The sequence below is a fragment of the Sinohyriopsis cumingii genome, chromosome 15, assembly GCF_028554795.1.
Source record: "Sinohyriopsis cumingii isolate HCF-2022 chromosome 15, ASM2855479v2, whole genome shotgun sequence".
Classification (NCBI taxonomy): domain Eukaryota; kingdom Metazoa; phylum Mollusca; class Bivalvia; order Unionida; family Unionidae; genus Sinohyriopsis; species Sinohyriopsis cumingii.
Genome location: NC_142975.1, coordinates 112,161,414 through 112,177,607, shown reverse-complemented (window position 1 = coordinate 112,177,607; position 16,194 = coordinate 112,161,414). Strand labels below are relative to the sequence as shown.

Below are 16,194 nucleotides of genomic sequence, written 5' to 3'. Positions count from 1 at the left end.
ATAGGCAAAATATCTCATACCACTTATATAGGGATACTAATTGAGGATATGTTTACTGTTTTCCAAAGAAATTTATTGATTTTCATCCTGTAGTAACTGATCATGTGACAGTTTGCTAACAAATACAAAGCCAATTGTGCATAATGGTAACTTTTGTTTTGTGATTTATTTATCTTTTATAATGCAGCACCTAGTCGCAACATTTTATTGTGAGATTAACTCTGAAGATTTTGAACTACTTAATTAGGTAGGTAAGTAATTTAATTTGTCAATTCAGGTGATAAATTTATTACAGCAAAGGAATTGTTTTGGTACATGGGTATGTATGCTAGCTGATGAGCAAGCATCAGTTGGCTAGTATTGGCCCTGGATTGAACAGCAGCTGTTACGTAAAACAAAACTTTGAAGACAAAAACACTCAAAAAATGGTTAGTCTTATTGACAGTTAAATACAAGATTAAGAATTGTCAGCCTTTTAAGAACCAATATCTTTATTTAAAAAACAAGGTAAGAAACAAAGTGCAGTAAAAATTTCGAAGTCACATCACAAATGTGTTATTTCTGAATCCATAGTATAACATATGCATGCTACAGCAGGGTTTCCATGTAATAATATATATTATAAGAATGGTTCCCATCAAAATATAAGCATTCACTTCCACAGGAATGTGAATTAAAAAGAAACCCTAAAGCCATTTACTCAAATTCAATACTGACACTCAACTTTCTGTGCCAAAAAATATACATTTTTTCAACAAAATGTTGACAAGAAGACAACAAAACCAAGATTAAACAATCATGGTAATTTTAATAAAGTCCTAGTGGTGAATAAAGTTTAAATATATCTTCTCTTTGTTTTCTTTCTTCTTTTTTCTAACAGATTCTACTTACAGTGTATGTATTCCATGATCTGAATCAGAATGTATAATTATGTACAAATTTTCTGAATGATTCAGACAAATAAGATATTGTTTAGCTAAGTACCCACTTTTTAAAACACATTTTTTTCCAGTGGGATGCAGGCAATCTCTCTCTTCTAGCTTCCTGCTGCTGCTGTTGCCTGGAGACTGTTGGTATGGCAGCAAATCTCTTACATACCTTGTTCCACAGAAAACTGAAAAAAAAAGCTATACAATGTGAAAACTGTGTACAAATGTAAATTTCACTTCTGTAGTAACTCTGCAAAATTTAACCCATATCTCCTAACTTTGATTGCACAGTTTACTCATCAAAACAACTTTGACATTGTAAATGAGAATGTTTAATGTCAACAGTCTTTATTTGAAAAGGAGATTATGAATTTATGTTTATATACACACTTACATTAGCAAGAAAGGGAGATAGTTGGTGCTTACAGATTTTTACTTTCCTCTCTATTCAGTTATGATAAAACAAATGCATTCTTAATAGTTTTGTAAATTTAATTGTTGTATTAAAATATCAAAGAACATCTTTGCCTAAATTGTAATTATATGTGTTTTTTATGTCCATATTTTAAGTTTACCAAAGAAAACATTCTGAAACTGTCAAATAATTATGATTTCTAAAAATCTTATTTTGTCAATTTTGCCTTAAAGTGTCATGTGAAAACTACAACCATCTTTGCTGTCAATGTTATTTGTCAAGAATACTTGTCAAGATTACTTTATCAAATTCTTGTCAAGATTACTGTCTTGTCGATGTTATTTGTCAAGAATCCTTGTCACAAAATCTTGTTAAAAATTACTTGTCACTGTTAAATCAGGAATACTTGTCAAAATTACTTATCAAAATTACTTATCAAGAACAGAAGTTATTCAAACTTGCTGCACAACATACATATGAATAATCATAAAACTATAATTTAACTGGATATAAGATTAAATGAGAAGATGCTGGACTAGACCAACTTTGATGGCTTGCTATTGTAAATCGCCATGCCTTTTATTACCAAATATACTTGCTTATAAGTTGAATCAAACTGCAAAAAACTTAGGTCCTGACCTGCTTCAGCATAATCATGGTTCCCACGCTTTTCTAAATATAAATTTCCAGGTTTTTTCCAGGATGAAATTAATTTTTTCACGGTTAACATATGACCATTACTGAATGGAATCAAAGAACATTTTGGATTATAAAACATGCATTTTCCAAATCTGAAAATGTTTCTCTTTCAAGACTTTCCAAAACATATATGTCAGAATAGATGATCATGTACAGAACCACCAAATGAGTCAAATGAAACAAATTTGACTATATTCCCATAAACTGGCATTTAAAGCCATTTCAATGTACAGAATACAAAATCTAACTTTACTTTGCTGGCCTGCATTATGTTTATCTATGGAAACAACATAATGAGCATAAATTATTTTGTTTCCTTTCAAACCTTTAATTCCAAGGAATTATAGAGCAATATGTGTGCATGTTATACAAAGTAAACATTTCCTATCACAGTATGAAAAGTTTTAGAATCTTATCTTGTTAAGAAAAAAGTTTAACCCTGAAATTATCTGTGCCAATAAAATCTCAAACAAGACTTTTCAACCAACCTAAACTCCTTAAGATGATTTGGTTAAAAATTCCATCATTTAAAGACATTTACAAAAGGGTTGATTTAAATTTTGACAAAAGACCTTCAAAATTATATATTGTTGTATAAACAAGGACGGAATTTTCTGTTAAAATCAACTTGTCTTCTTGTAGTTCAATAAATCAGTCCCCAAACCTGTATTGATACATGGGCTCTTATCGTTTCTTAATATATAATAAAAGGGATGACAATTTCCCATTTCTCCTGCATTCCATTTAAGATCTGAAACCAATGCTTCAAGCTAGATGTCACTGTGTAATAGTTTCGCACCAAAGTTCAGCTCAGAAATTCTAAATTTTTCTAATCCGGGTACCAGATGAAATTTCATCAACGCATTAGTTTCATCGTCTTTCAGCAGATTAAAGACAAAACGATTTTAATACTCTCACAATTTCTTAGAAAATAAATAATTTTCATATCAATTTCATGCAGGTATAACTCGATTTAACAACGTTTACGTTTGCTAGCCCATCCGCTAAGCGGCTATGCTTTAACGAGCTGTCTGTGAAACAAAAAGTCTACTAGATGAATCTAATCCACTGAGCATTTGGATTGTCTCAACAAATATATTTATGGCAAGCACCCAATTGATCCATACTGCAACCTCCTAATATTCTGGTTAGAACTCGATAAATTTAACTCATGACCAGTTCAGTTACAACTCAATTATGTAATTGTTTCGGGCGTCACGTTGTGGAGGAAAATTCCCAGGTTTTTCCCTGACTTTCGTCAATATTTGCAAAATTCAAGGACTTTTCACGATCGGGAAAAAAATTAATATTTCTCCCGACTTTTTCCCGATTTCCCAGTAGCGTGGGAATCCTGCATAATGCACCTGCAGATCAAGGTCTATCTTTTTTGTTCTAATGGTTGCTCCCAAGAAACTGGAAATACCCAGCACCTGCATGTTATGCACCAGCAGATCTGGGTCTGTGTAGTTTGCAGATGGACTCATAAGTGATTATATACGGTATATCTACATGAACAAACACAATAGTACCCAACATAAATTCTGCCCCTTGACAGTAACCCAGAGGTCAGAACAGAACATCCACCAGATATACAGAGAAGCCTCATTAATCCAGACTCTGTTTATCCAGAAACCTCGCTATCTGGACATAATTCAACAGGAATGGAATTTCTAAACATTAAATTTCACCGTTAATCAAAAAATCCTCGTTCTGAAACTGGAAATCAAAATCAGGGACCAAAATGTAAAATTACTATAATACTTGTCTTGATAATCCGGAAATAATTTGTCCAAATATAAGAAAATTTGATTGTTGTTGTTGTTGTTCAAGGGTTTAACGCCATTTTTCAGCACAAGATAGGCTATACATGGCAGCCAGTATAACTGGTGGAGGAAGAACCCTGGAAAACCCAGGGAAGAACCACCGACCCACGAGAAGCTACTGGCAGGCTTTCCCACGTACCCACGCTAGCCGAGCCTTGGACTCAAACCAAGAAAATTTGAAAAATTGCATATGAAAATACAGTCAGTCAGAAAACACAGATTCAATTATGCAAATTTGGAGGTATGTCAATGAATCAATCTCTGAAAGGTCAATTTCTAGTGGTATGTTAAAGTTATCAATTGATCACGTAATCATGTGTGTGGATAAACTAAGTAGCGTGACCATATTGTAACCAGCAATTGCATAAACAATGTTCTAGCTGGTCGCCAATGGGGGTGTTAATAATTAAATAACCACACTGGGATCAAATCGTCCATGCCTTTTGACGTAACATATGGTTAATAAATTAAGTGCATCATTAAGCCTCTTTCTTTTTACTGATTGTATGTAACAATCACAGTTTATTGATGGCTGTAAAAAATACAGTTGATTGATTTAAGTTGTGGACAGTATAGGGCTTCATATCAGAATAAAATGGGGACGTCAATTATCAGCTCATTAGCAGCTGTAACTGCTGTAAAATACGACTTATAAAAATGACTGCATTTTATTAGTTTAACATAACGCATTTGACTGCGAGATATCGGTTTGTATTCATTGTACTTTTTACATATATTATGGCAACACCATCAAGCAAGCGTAATGAGTAGAGATACCGGCCAGCATAAAAAAGATTTGCTCAAACTTATATTTACTGTATGTGTATGTTATATTTACTGTACATGTATGTACAAGCACATGTTATTTTAATGTGAAATAAACACAAGTCAATAGATGTATTCATTAACTTATTTCAACCATTATTGAATAAACAGTACATTTACAACTAGCATATACATGTACATGTATATGGTATGATGACATCATAAAATAAAAATGTGCACGATTCAATTATCATTAATCCAGACATATTCACTGGGAACAAAGGTGTCCAGATAAACAAGGCTCCTCTGTATTATGTTCTTTTGATTTCTATGACCATATAAAGTATAAAAGATATTTAAAATGTCATTGTTATTAACACTGTTGTACACTTGACCTCTGATCCATTCCCAGGAAACCCTGGCATGGAATCCAAAAATAACACTCCTCTTGCAAATGTTAACCATTTAAAAAAACAAGCAAGTGTGATGAATGTCAAACAGCATCTTATTCGGAAATGGACAGACATAAGTACATTTAAACAATATGGTTTCATAATATTCCTGATACTAAAGTATCCAGATACATGTAATAAGGGTTAGTTAATTAACTATGTACAAACACTTTAATTTTTCTTTTAAAGACTTTACTTACTTGTCATTTGCAAGTGCTTTCCACCTCTGACAAATCTGACCAGCTGTCAACAAGCCTAGTGCATCCAGGTACCCAAATATTTTCAGCACAGTTTCATCTGGCAAACTGAAATTATTGCAAATGGGACCTTCAGTTTCACTTTAAATGATACATTAATGTATATTAGGTACCTACTTAAAGAATTCTTTGATCTTAAGAGGCTATATCATAAAATATTACCTCTTTGGTTTGTTTTATAACTCCCTATTGTACAGCTGTCAAAAAGACCTGGTACACTGTAAAACAGTAGGTCAATTTATTAAAGTTGTTCATCACTATAAATCCTCTAATTTTAATGCAGACCCTTTTATTATGAAAATATAGTCATAAATTATATTAAATTTAATCAGCTACAGCCTACCTGAACTTTGGAATGTAAAATTTGTGCTAATCTCTCAACCTGATAATAATAATTAGTAGACTTATTCTAGATTTCTATTGGATGTATAACATAAAGGAATATAATGAGGGTTATTTTCTATTCTCCATAGGGAGTGATTCTATTGAGTAACCGACTTTGGTAAGAATTAATTCTGATATAAGTTTAGTAATGGCAGAATATTATTGGAGTTAGATCTGTCAAAGTTGTCTAGTACCCTCCTGGTTTAATTTTGGTTACATGGTCAATAGTGGTATTGTATTATTTCTGAAATCATTTTAAAATGAAGGGCATTATAATTATGGAGAGCTGTATTTGAAATAAATGGGAAGTTAACATAATATATGGCATAATTAACTTCCAAAACAAGGTGGAGTTCAATGGACTTAATAACAAACATCTGTAACAAGCTATAAGGAGACAATTTATCAGATTCCATGGTATGGTGTTCATTATATACATTTATTTGGACTAGAATATTGTGTCCATTGTCTGCATTATAAGGATTTTCAATGTGGATCTCTAAAAAATATAACTAAATCAAACTCCTGATTATTTTGGTACAAAAACTTTGGAGTTCTTCAAGAAATTGGGAAAAGTAATGTAAACTTTCGGGAGCTACACCACATCAATGTTGTATCCAAAATTTGCTTGTGCTACAGCAACATTTCACTTTATATAAGTAATAAATTAGTGTTTGTGATACTGGATATTGTGCTCTCACCTGAAGTACATTGTACTTTAGTCTTACTCACCACATCCAGCACAACAATATAATCCACAGTTATAAACCAATGAATACCACCAAAAAAATGGTCACATACAAACTGAACTTACTAATCTAAACTAGACTAATTTCATAAAGTGAGGATTAGAAACAAATCTTACTCATTAATATTGGCTCTTCCCACAATTTTGGTTGGGACCTTTCGCCTGCTGAGGTAGTCAACAGCCCTGGAAGATCTGGATGATGATCCAGATGTAATGGCTTCAGGCGTGCAGTTGAAACAAGACTCAAAAGAACTTTTAGATGATCTGGAACCAGCATCACTTGAACTGTAATCAGTTTGTTCTCTGAAAAATTATCTTTCATTTTGTTATGGAATATAAAATAAAAGCAGAAATGGGTTCATGGAATATGAATTCCCCACCAAAGCATATATGTATTTCCTGAATGAAAACAAAAGTTAACCAGACAGATGTACTAACAGATGGACACAATCAGTAACATTGTATGCCCCTTATATATTCATGGTGGGGCAATGAAAGGATGTTTAGTATCATCTAGTTCAATGCTTTTTAACACTGGAATTATAACGAACTACAACTTATAACATATTAAAAGAATGGAGTCTAATGAACCTCACTTCAGTGACCTATTCATAATTACTGGAATTCAAGACTAATCATCTTTCTTTCTATCCTTAGCTTTCATTTCAATAACACTCCAACTAGAGTCATATTTCTTAGAAGCTACAAAACTCTGTATTTAATTATTCTGTCAAACATTTTATTCTGGCTAATGATAAACAGGACAACAAACAGCTATTTCAGTGGATTTATGTATAATGGTCAGGAAGGCAACCACATGCATGTGTATAAATTATGAACAAAAACTAGAAAGAATGAGGCCAATGTGGGCCTGAGATTGCCCATCTGTCTGATATCTGCTTCATAGCCAAATGCAAGAGAAGACAGCCAAGAAATTTGGGTCAGAAACGTGCTTTTTGTATAACTTATTTCCAATGCTGTTGACTGCATATGTTATGAAAACAATGTCAAGATTGTTTTTATTTTAATCTCTATCTGATGGTATAAAACTGAAATGTCTCTCTGCCAGGTCACTTTCTTTCAAAGTTGGTCAAATTCTGTGAAGTAGGGTTTTTTGTCAGAAAAAGTTACTTAAATACCTTTGTTTCTACTTTTATTAATGGAGGAAATATTTAATGTTGGCAGTATTTGTATAAAAGTGAAAGGTTTTCAAGCTATTGTGTTGTCAAATTTGATTAAATTCTGTTATGGTAATTGGCTTTTCTTGAGAATAATAATAATAATTTGTATACTTTGTATAGCGCCTAATCTTTAGAAGCTCTAAGCGCTTTACAACATTAGACAACACCTATAAGATGAAAACATATATAATGATATGATTACAAACACAGACACCATGAAATTAGAAAACATAAAATAAACATGCTGAGAATATTTAAGGTAAGAAACATTATTAGGTCTTTAAGTTTGTTCTTGCAGTCGAAATAAGTGGGTTTTGAGAGCACTCTTGAATGTGATTGCTGTGTCTTTGTGTCTAAGTTCAGTGAGCAATTCATGCCCCGTTGCTGGGCCATGGTATGCAAAAGAACACTGTCCATATGACTTTGTTTTCTTAGTGGGAATAATGAGTATAAGATTGTCAGAAGAGGAGCATAAGTATCTTGCTGGTGTGTACACATGGGTGAGGTCGGATAGGTATGTTGGACTAGAGTCCATCAGAGAAACGTAGCACAGAGAACAAATTTTGTATTTGATTCTGGATCAAATGGATAGCCAGTGTAGGGTACAGAGCAGCGGGGAGGTGTGCTCTGATCGTGGTACTCTAAGTATGATCCGAGCAGCTGTGTTTTGAACTTTTTGAAGTTTTTGGAGTAGATATTGAGATGAACCATACAGTATTGAGTTACAATAGTCCAGTCTTGAAAATACTAATGAATACACAAGTGTTTTAGTGGCATCAACTGAAAGATATGTGCCAATGGAGCTGATGCGTCTCAGCTCAAGATATGCAGCCTTGCATATGTTCATGACATGTTGGTGCAATGTGAGAGTATTTTCCAGAGTAACACCTAGGTTTCTTACTGATTGTGTGAATTTGATGTTGGTGTTGATGATATTTATTGTTTGAGGTAAAGGATGTGAATGAGAAAGTCTTTGTGTTGTAATCAGAATGGCCTCAGTTTTATCATCATTCATCTGCAGCTTGTTACATGTCATCCATGATTTCACATCAGAAATGCACCTCTCTACACCTTAGATGGTAGCATCAACTTCAGTTGGGTGGCTAGATTTGTATATTTGGGTGTCATCAGCATACAATTGGTGAGACACTGGATGATGATCTACGACACATGAGAGCGGCTGAGTGTATAGAATGAAGAGAACAGCTCCAAGAACAGACCCCTGTGGAACAAAACAACATAGATCAACTGGGCTGGAGTGTATTCCAATTGCAGATACAATTTGTGTCCTGTTGACCAAGTAGGACTTGAACAACAGTAAGGCTGTATCATGAATGCCAAATACATGCTGGAGACGGTGAAGTAATATATCATGGTCTATTGTGTCAAATGCTGCAGACAAATCAAGGAGGGTGAGGACTGTAATCTTTCCGCTATCCAAAGCAGAGAGAATGTCATTAACTACTTTTAGAAGAGTAGTTTCGATACTGTGGTATGGGTGATATGCAGATTGTACATTGCTAAAAAGACTGTTTGAATTAAGATGAGATACAAGCTGGGATAGAACAACCTTTTCTAAGATTTTTTATATGAATGGGAGATTAGAAACTGGGCGGTAGTTCTTTAAATCGTTATGGTCTAGTGTGGGTTTCTTCAGCACAGGCTTTACAATGGCAGTTTTCAAAAATGATGGAAATTCCCCTGATGAGAGAGAGGTATTAATAACATCAGTTAGTGAAGGCAATACTGGATCTAAGCACTCAAGCAGCAGTGATGGTGGAATTGGATCAAATTCACATGACTTTGGTGCACTCTTCATCTGGATTGTACATACGAAATCCATAGAGACAGGTTCAAATGCTGCAAATGGTTGCCGCTCAAATTCTGTATCCCAACTGTATGGTGACGACAAGTCAATTGAAATTGTGGTGTCAAGCTTGTCCCTAATGGTTTGTACTTTGTCACGGAAGAAATTTGCAAACATGTCTGGAAGGATGACTGGAGAGAAGGTAGTTGGAAGTGGTGTAGATTTGTTCCTTGACATTAGCTTGTTAGCAATCTCAAAGAGTTCTTTACAGCTGGAACTTTCCATGATTTTAGTAGTGTAGTGGGCTGATTTCACTGCATGGACTATATTTGTGACATTCTTCTTAGCGGCTTCATAGATTTGCTTATGAATATTGAGTCTGGTGGAAAGCCAAAGCCTTTCAGCTTTACGACGGTCTCTTTTAGCAGTGCAAAGCTGGTCCCTAACACTGCTATACCATGGAGAACACTTATGAATTGATACTCTGCACTTGGTAGCTGGGGCATGTTTGTCGAGCAATGAATGCCGGCAGTTATCGAGTTGTTCTGCTGTAAGAGATAAGCAATGTGTTAGGTTTGCATGGATGTCATGCATTAGTTTGGTTCTATTTATCATACAGAGGTTTCTCTTAATAGCAGATGAAGGTGGAGGGTTAGGGAAGGATACATCAAGATGGCATATAATGCAGAGGTGATCTGATGCAAGTTCATGGGATACCAGGGAGGACCGTAGAATCCTATCATCAGGTCTATGAAGAATCCAGTCTAAAATGTGACCATGTGTGAATGTTATTACAAATGTTATTTTTAGTTACAGCTGTCATTTAGAATGATCTAGACATCATAAGAAGTATTTGGGTTCTTCATCCACCATTTATACTGGATGCCATGTATAATGTGCCATCGTGTGCTGAAAAATGACAATAAACCCACAAGAACAACAAAAACTATCTATAAAACCTCAATCAATATGACCACTCATTCTGTAGAAGTGACGTGATTTTAGAGGTCACTGCCATAGTGGCCAAGTTGAATGTCAGATCAGCACCATTTTGACTTAAGACCATGAACACATTTTAAGAATTATTTTAGTGAAAACCCCATGTTAATGTGATCAATTCAGTATTTTCTAGATGGCCAATGTGGCAGCCATATGTTTCATATGGATGTTTCATGAACACCAATTTCATTTCAACCAATTAGACCCTGGGAATGATTGTACATTTAAAGTTTCATGGCAATCCTCCAAGTACTGTATATACTTGCTTATAAGTCAACCTTTATTGCTGAAAACTTTATTCCAGCAGAGTAGGGCTTGTCTTATAAGCATGGCATACAAAAAAATGAATACATGTATTCGTAATGTTGGAAACTTGATATCTGCAGTACATAAAAATACTATCAATTCAAATATTTTATGTTTTCATGCCACTATTCCCATTCACAAATGCATATGTGGTATGCACAGTTTATTTGTTTCATGATGGTATTAGATACACAGTACTTGTATCAGCAGTTACAGTATTTGAAACTTAATAATTTGAAAATATTACTGGTAAATTAAATAACACTCAGTGCAAAGTGAAGTGTCCATCTATGTTGTTAACCATGGCTGTTTACTAACAGGTATATTGTTTCTATTTTTGTGCAAGTCTAAACAACCTGTATTTGTGTTAATATATATGTTTTGCTGCATAAACACTATGTTTTATGCAAAAGAAGTCTTGATTTAAGTTTTATATTCCTTTTCCATCAGCCCGATTTAATTCCCAAATGACATTTTCTAAGTTTTCTGCCAGTGCACATGGCTCAATAAGACCTGTAGAGGCATAAGTCACTTTGTTTTCAAGTTAACAATCCTTCTGATTGTAGAACAAATTTATTACTAGTTCTGGACAAAGTAAAGTTCTATAGTTGTCATTGCAAATAAATACTGTTTTCACTATAATGTCAATGCTGACTGGTTAAGACGCCACCGATTTCGAAAAAAAGAAACACATGAATTGTTATGTGCATACTCTAGTGACTAACGTACAAACAATTTAACAAATTTAACAGATATCAAATTTTGATGTTTTACTATAAAATGTAATTATCAGTAATTATGATATATAATATAATATAATATAATATAATATAATATAATATAATATAATAATATCACAGAACTACTCATGGTAAACTTACCTAATTCTATAAGGAAGTCAAAATTTGCAAAATCTACATTATGTACATCTAATTCCAACTTTTTAGCTTTGTAGTTGGCATCTCCCAAGTGTTGTGCAAATGTATTTTATCATGGCTGTACCTTTTACGATTCTTGTGTGTATCCAGATACTGTCGAAGTTGCTGTCTATGTTGTGAAGCCATATGTTTTTCTATGCATGTTCAACTCATTTTCCTGAAATTGGAAACATACACACTGAATGATAATTATCTACAATACCTACATTGAAGAAAGAGTCATCTAAAGGTTATATATTCCATCAGTCCCCTGTTGATGTAAAGACTCCACTGAAAATACTCCATGGTCAGGCACACTCAGTTTGTATATGTCTTACTATCATACAGTACTCTCAATTTGTGTATGTCTTACCATGGTCCAGCAAACTCAATCTGTATGTCTTACTATGGGCCAGCACATTCAATTTGTGTATGTCTTACTATTGTCCAACAATGAGTTTATATATATGTTTTACTATAGGCCTGCACACTCAATTTGTATACATTTATGTCTTACTCTGGTCCAGCACACTCAATTTGTATGTCTTACTATGGTCAAGCACACTCAGTTTATACAAGTCTTATTATGGTCCAGCACACTCAACTGTATACATGCAAGTCTTACTATGTTCCAGCACAAATCATTTGATTGTCAACTATAGGCCTGCACATTTAATTTGTATATGTCTTACTACTGTCCAACACTCAATTTGTATACATGTCTTACTACGAGACTGCACATTAAATTTGTATTTGTCTTACTATTGCCCATCACTCTCAATTTATATACATGTCTTACTATAGGCCTGCACACTCAATTTGTACACATTTATGTCTTACTATGGTCCAGCAATCTCATTTGTATACATGCATTTTTTACTATGGTCCAGCACACACAATTTGAATGTCTTAATATGGTCCAGCACTCTCTATTTGTATATGTCTTAATATGGTCCAACACTCTCAATTTGTATACATGTATGTTTTACTATGGTCCAGTACACTCAATTTATATGTGTTACTATTGTCCACCACTCTTAATTTGTATACATGTATGTTTTACAATGGTAAAGCACACTCAGTCTACATATGTCTTACTATGATCTAGCACCCTGAATTTGTGTATGTCTTACTATGATCCAGTGTGGTCAGATTGTATACATGTATATCTTAATATAATCCAGCAGTCTCAATTTGCATATATGTCATTCTGTGGTTCAGAACACTCAATTTGTATATGTCTTACTATGGTCCAGCACTCTCAATTCATTTCAGTCTTACTATGGTCTAATGCTCTCATTTTAAATACATATTGTATATCTTATTATGGTCCAGCACACTCAGTTTGCATAATGTATGTTTTACTGTGCTCCAGAACTATCAGTCTGTATATGTCCTACTATGGTCCAGCACTTTCAATTTGTACATTATTTACAACCGTGCAGCACTCTCAATTTATATACTCCTAATACTGCACTTTGTTTCCAGACATAAAAATATCAAAAGCACAAAATTCTAAGTGCTTTCATTGAAAACAATTATTAAAATATATACAACTTTTCTTTCGTTCTGTCTGGCTAATTTGTCTGGAAAATTAATATCTGTGTTGTGTACTGATGTGCCCATAGAGTTACATGCCAAATGGGAACTAAATAAGAATCTCTGCTTTCAAATAAATAATACTTACATGATCATTGTTGTGTATTATAGGCACCTACACCAAATTTCTAAATTTTTCAGCAATTTATGCAATTTTATATCACTGGGTTTATTCCTCATTAAAAGATTTTGCTGAGGAATTGTTTTTAATGCATAGACTTTATAAAGTTTGCACTCTACCAATTCTTCAAGTAGTACACTTCCACTTATTTTATATAGTTACAGAGTCAGCTCTGTTTGTTGCATACTGAAGCTGGAGCTAGCCTCCTAAAATAACAGAACTAGGCCAGTATCACAGCAGCACCCAAGCAATCCCAGCAACTACTGGAAAGGTGGCCAAAATTCCCATCAAATATGCAGAATTAATTTTGGGAGAAGGTCATGAATTTCTTGCTACACCGTTTACCTGGCCAAATACTGAATGTATCAATCCAATGACTGATACTGTAGGTCACACTAGTTTTTTAAAAATGCTGTGCCTTTCAAACTATGATTAATGAAATCACATCTTCTCACAATGTACTTGCTATCAGATGTGAAAGAACTGTTATATCCAGTCTAATGTTCTATCAAAATTTGGTATTAAGCTTTACCTGAAAAGTCTGAACCAAGTCTGGGATTGCAATTCCAACTTTTACCTACAAACCAGGTGTAGATTATACAGGGAAATTGATCCCCTAATTCTTTTTTTCTTCTTGTTCCTATGTAAATCTGGGCATTTTACATGTAATATTACTTGCCTTACAATGAATATTATTCATCCATGCTAGCTGTGTTATGGAAATGTTTTTGCCTGTAAGTAAATATCTTAATTGGAACAGTGACCATCATGTTGGTCAATAAAATCATGGATTAAAAGTACTAGTTTAAAGATTAAAAATCTGTTTATATATATATATATATATATATATATATATATATATATATATATATATATATATATACTGTTGTATCAAATAAACTGGATATTTTATGAAGATTTAGTATTTATCAATATGACTCTCACACTCTATCCATTTGTTTTACTCCATCTTCAGCCAACAATTCTTACATAAACACCTAAATTGCAGACTTTTCTAAATTATTTGTTAAAGTTTTAAGTTTTTTCACTTGCAATTATGGATAACTTTTCAGGTAAGATTGATTGATTCAGACATGAAAGTAAGTATCAAGACCCTAATCCAATAATAATATAATTGACTGAAAAGTATTTTAAAAAAACATATGCAGTTATTTGTAATCAGAGTTTTCTCTCATCTTTCCCCTCCACGCTTAACTGTATAGATATCCATAAAACGGAGAAGGTAACATTAGAGGAAGCTCATACTAGTAATGCTTTCATTAACCCGTGTCAACCCTAATACTTATGAACTTAAGAAGAGCCTCAACTGGAGTAGGGGACTTTTTAAAATCTTTTTTATATAGTGTATATTTGGGGTTATCAGATTCCTTAGTCCTACATGTAAGATCTTGAAGCTGATATTTATGTTTTGGGCGCCAAAACAAACCAGCATGTGGTATGTCTTACATTGTAGGACTACGGATTCCTGAGACAGTGAAAGTAAATATATTCTACAGTGTAAACAACGATCAAATAGCCACATGTCCGTGTCTTCTCGCTTTATCCGCAGTTCTGAAATATCAATGCCATGCAAGATATAGTATAAATCCACGAACTGATCCCTTAGTTTAGTCAATTTTTGTCCTGAAATATTCCAATGACTGAACGCGAAATAAGATAGTAACCACGGAAGCACAAAACAATATTCGCCGGTCTTTTGGACTCAACTAAATTAAGGAAGAACAGAGGTGTATTCCAAATGAAGAGCCTATTAAAACATGTGAGAGAATTAAAATAAACCGGTAAATACATGGTTCCTAAAACTATTCCAGCAAAGGCTATCAGCAGCAGAGAGGGCGAACAGACCCAAGAATTCCGACAAAAAATAAAACAAAAAAAAATAAAATCATCTCGTAGAAAGGTCCAGATTTTTACAAATAAACGTTTCCTTGAGATGATTTTATTTTTGTTGAAACCAACCCCATCAATAAAACCTTAGTTCGAAATAGTAGCTGAAAAATAAAGTACTCTACATGTTTATTTACTTTTTGTTTAATTTCCACGGACGACCAACGTTGGTAGGCGCCCTCTCTGCTGCTATTAATTTTTTTTAAATTTACCACCATACTAAGTTTGATGAATATTTCTCAACGCGTTCTCGCTGTCGTTTCTCCTCATCTGTTTCATCTTTATTTGTTTCATCTTTATTTGTTTTGTTCTTCAAGTAATATTCAAGTTCTGATGGTGGTTTTTCTATTTTTGGATTTATGTTCTTTCTTTTTCTGTAATGCATCATCAAACTTCTGTATCGATCTCCACCACAATTTTTGCAAATCTGATATAATCCTCTAACGCCGTTGTTACAACCAACACAACTTCGTGGACCAGCATGAGGGTTTTTTGATAAAATGTAATTGTGTTTCTTGCAATATTCTCCACGACATTTTTTATCACATGTGTTAGTGGTTCCTTGACGCAGCCACGTACAGTTGTTCATTATATTAATGATATCTTTTTAATTCAATTTAATTTTATCATCACCCCTGCTATCCAAATATTTTATCAAGACCTACACGATATCTTGTTCTAGAATCGTGCAAATTTATTGTTATAAATCCATGCGGAGTAGCTTGCGCTCGTGAGAAGAAATTTCTGAATTTAATTATATCCATGTCACCGCTGCACCAGGTTTGATGAATATTTCTAAGTGTTTGTGTCTCTACGCCATTAAACACAACTAAAATATTACAGTTATCCCTGATTACTTTTGGTATTTGTGTATATCGTTGAGT

General features: G+C 33.7%; 1 protein-coding gene across 6 annotated transcripts in view; it reads right to left on the bottom strand.

Annotated features, from left to right (window-relative positions):
* Positions 1-15,123, bottom strand: part of LOC149782500 (F-box only protein 15-like) — a 70,615-nt gene extending 55,492 nt beyond the window's left edge. For 3 of the 6 annotated variants that reach the window (XM_089933920.1, XM_089933925.1, XM_089933926.1), the window contains exons 1-5: positions 14,918-15,081; positions 11,768-11,860; positions 6,590-6,775; positions 5,284-5,388; positions 989-1,114 (exon numbers count right to left, since the gene is read on the bottom strand). In XM_089933920.1, the coding sequence (XP_089790046.1) occupies positions 989-1,114; positions 5,284-5,388; positions 6,590-6,775; positions 11,768-11,829 (479 nt within the window). In that variant the 5' untranslated portion in view covers positions 11,830-11,860; positions 14,918-15,081. The other 3 variants (XM_089933922.1, XM_089933921.1, XM_089933923.1) reach the window with 3 other exon arrangements.
* Positions 15,124-16,194: the final 1,071 nt, after the last annotated feature.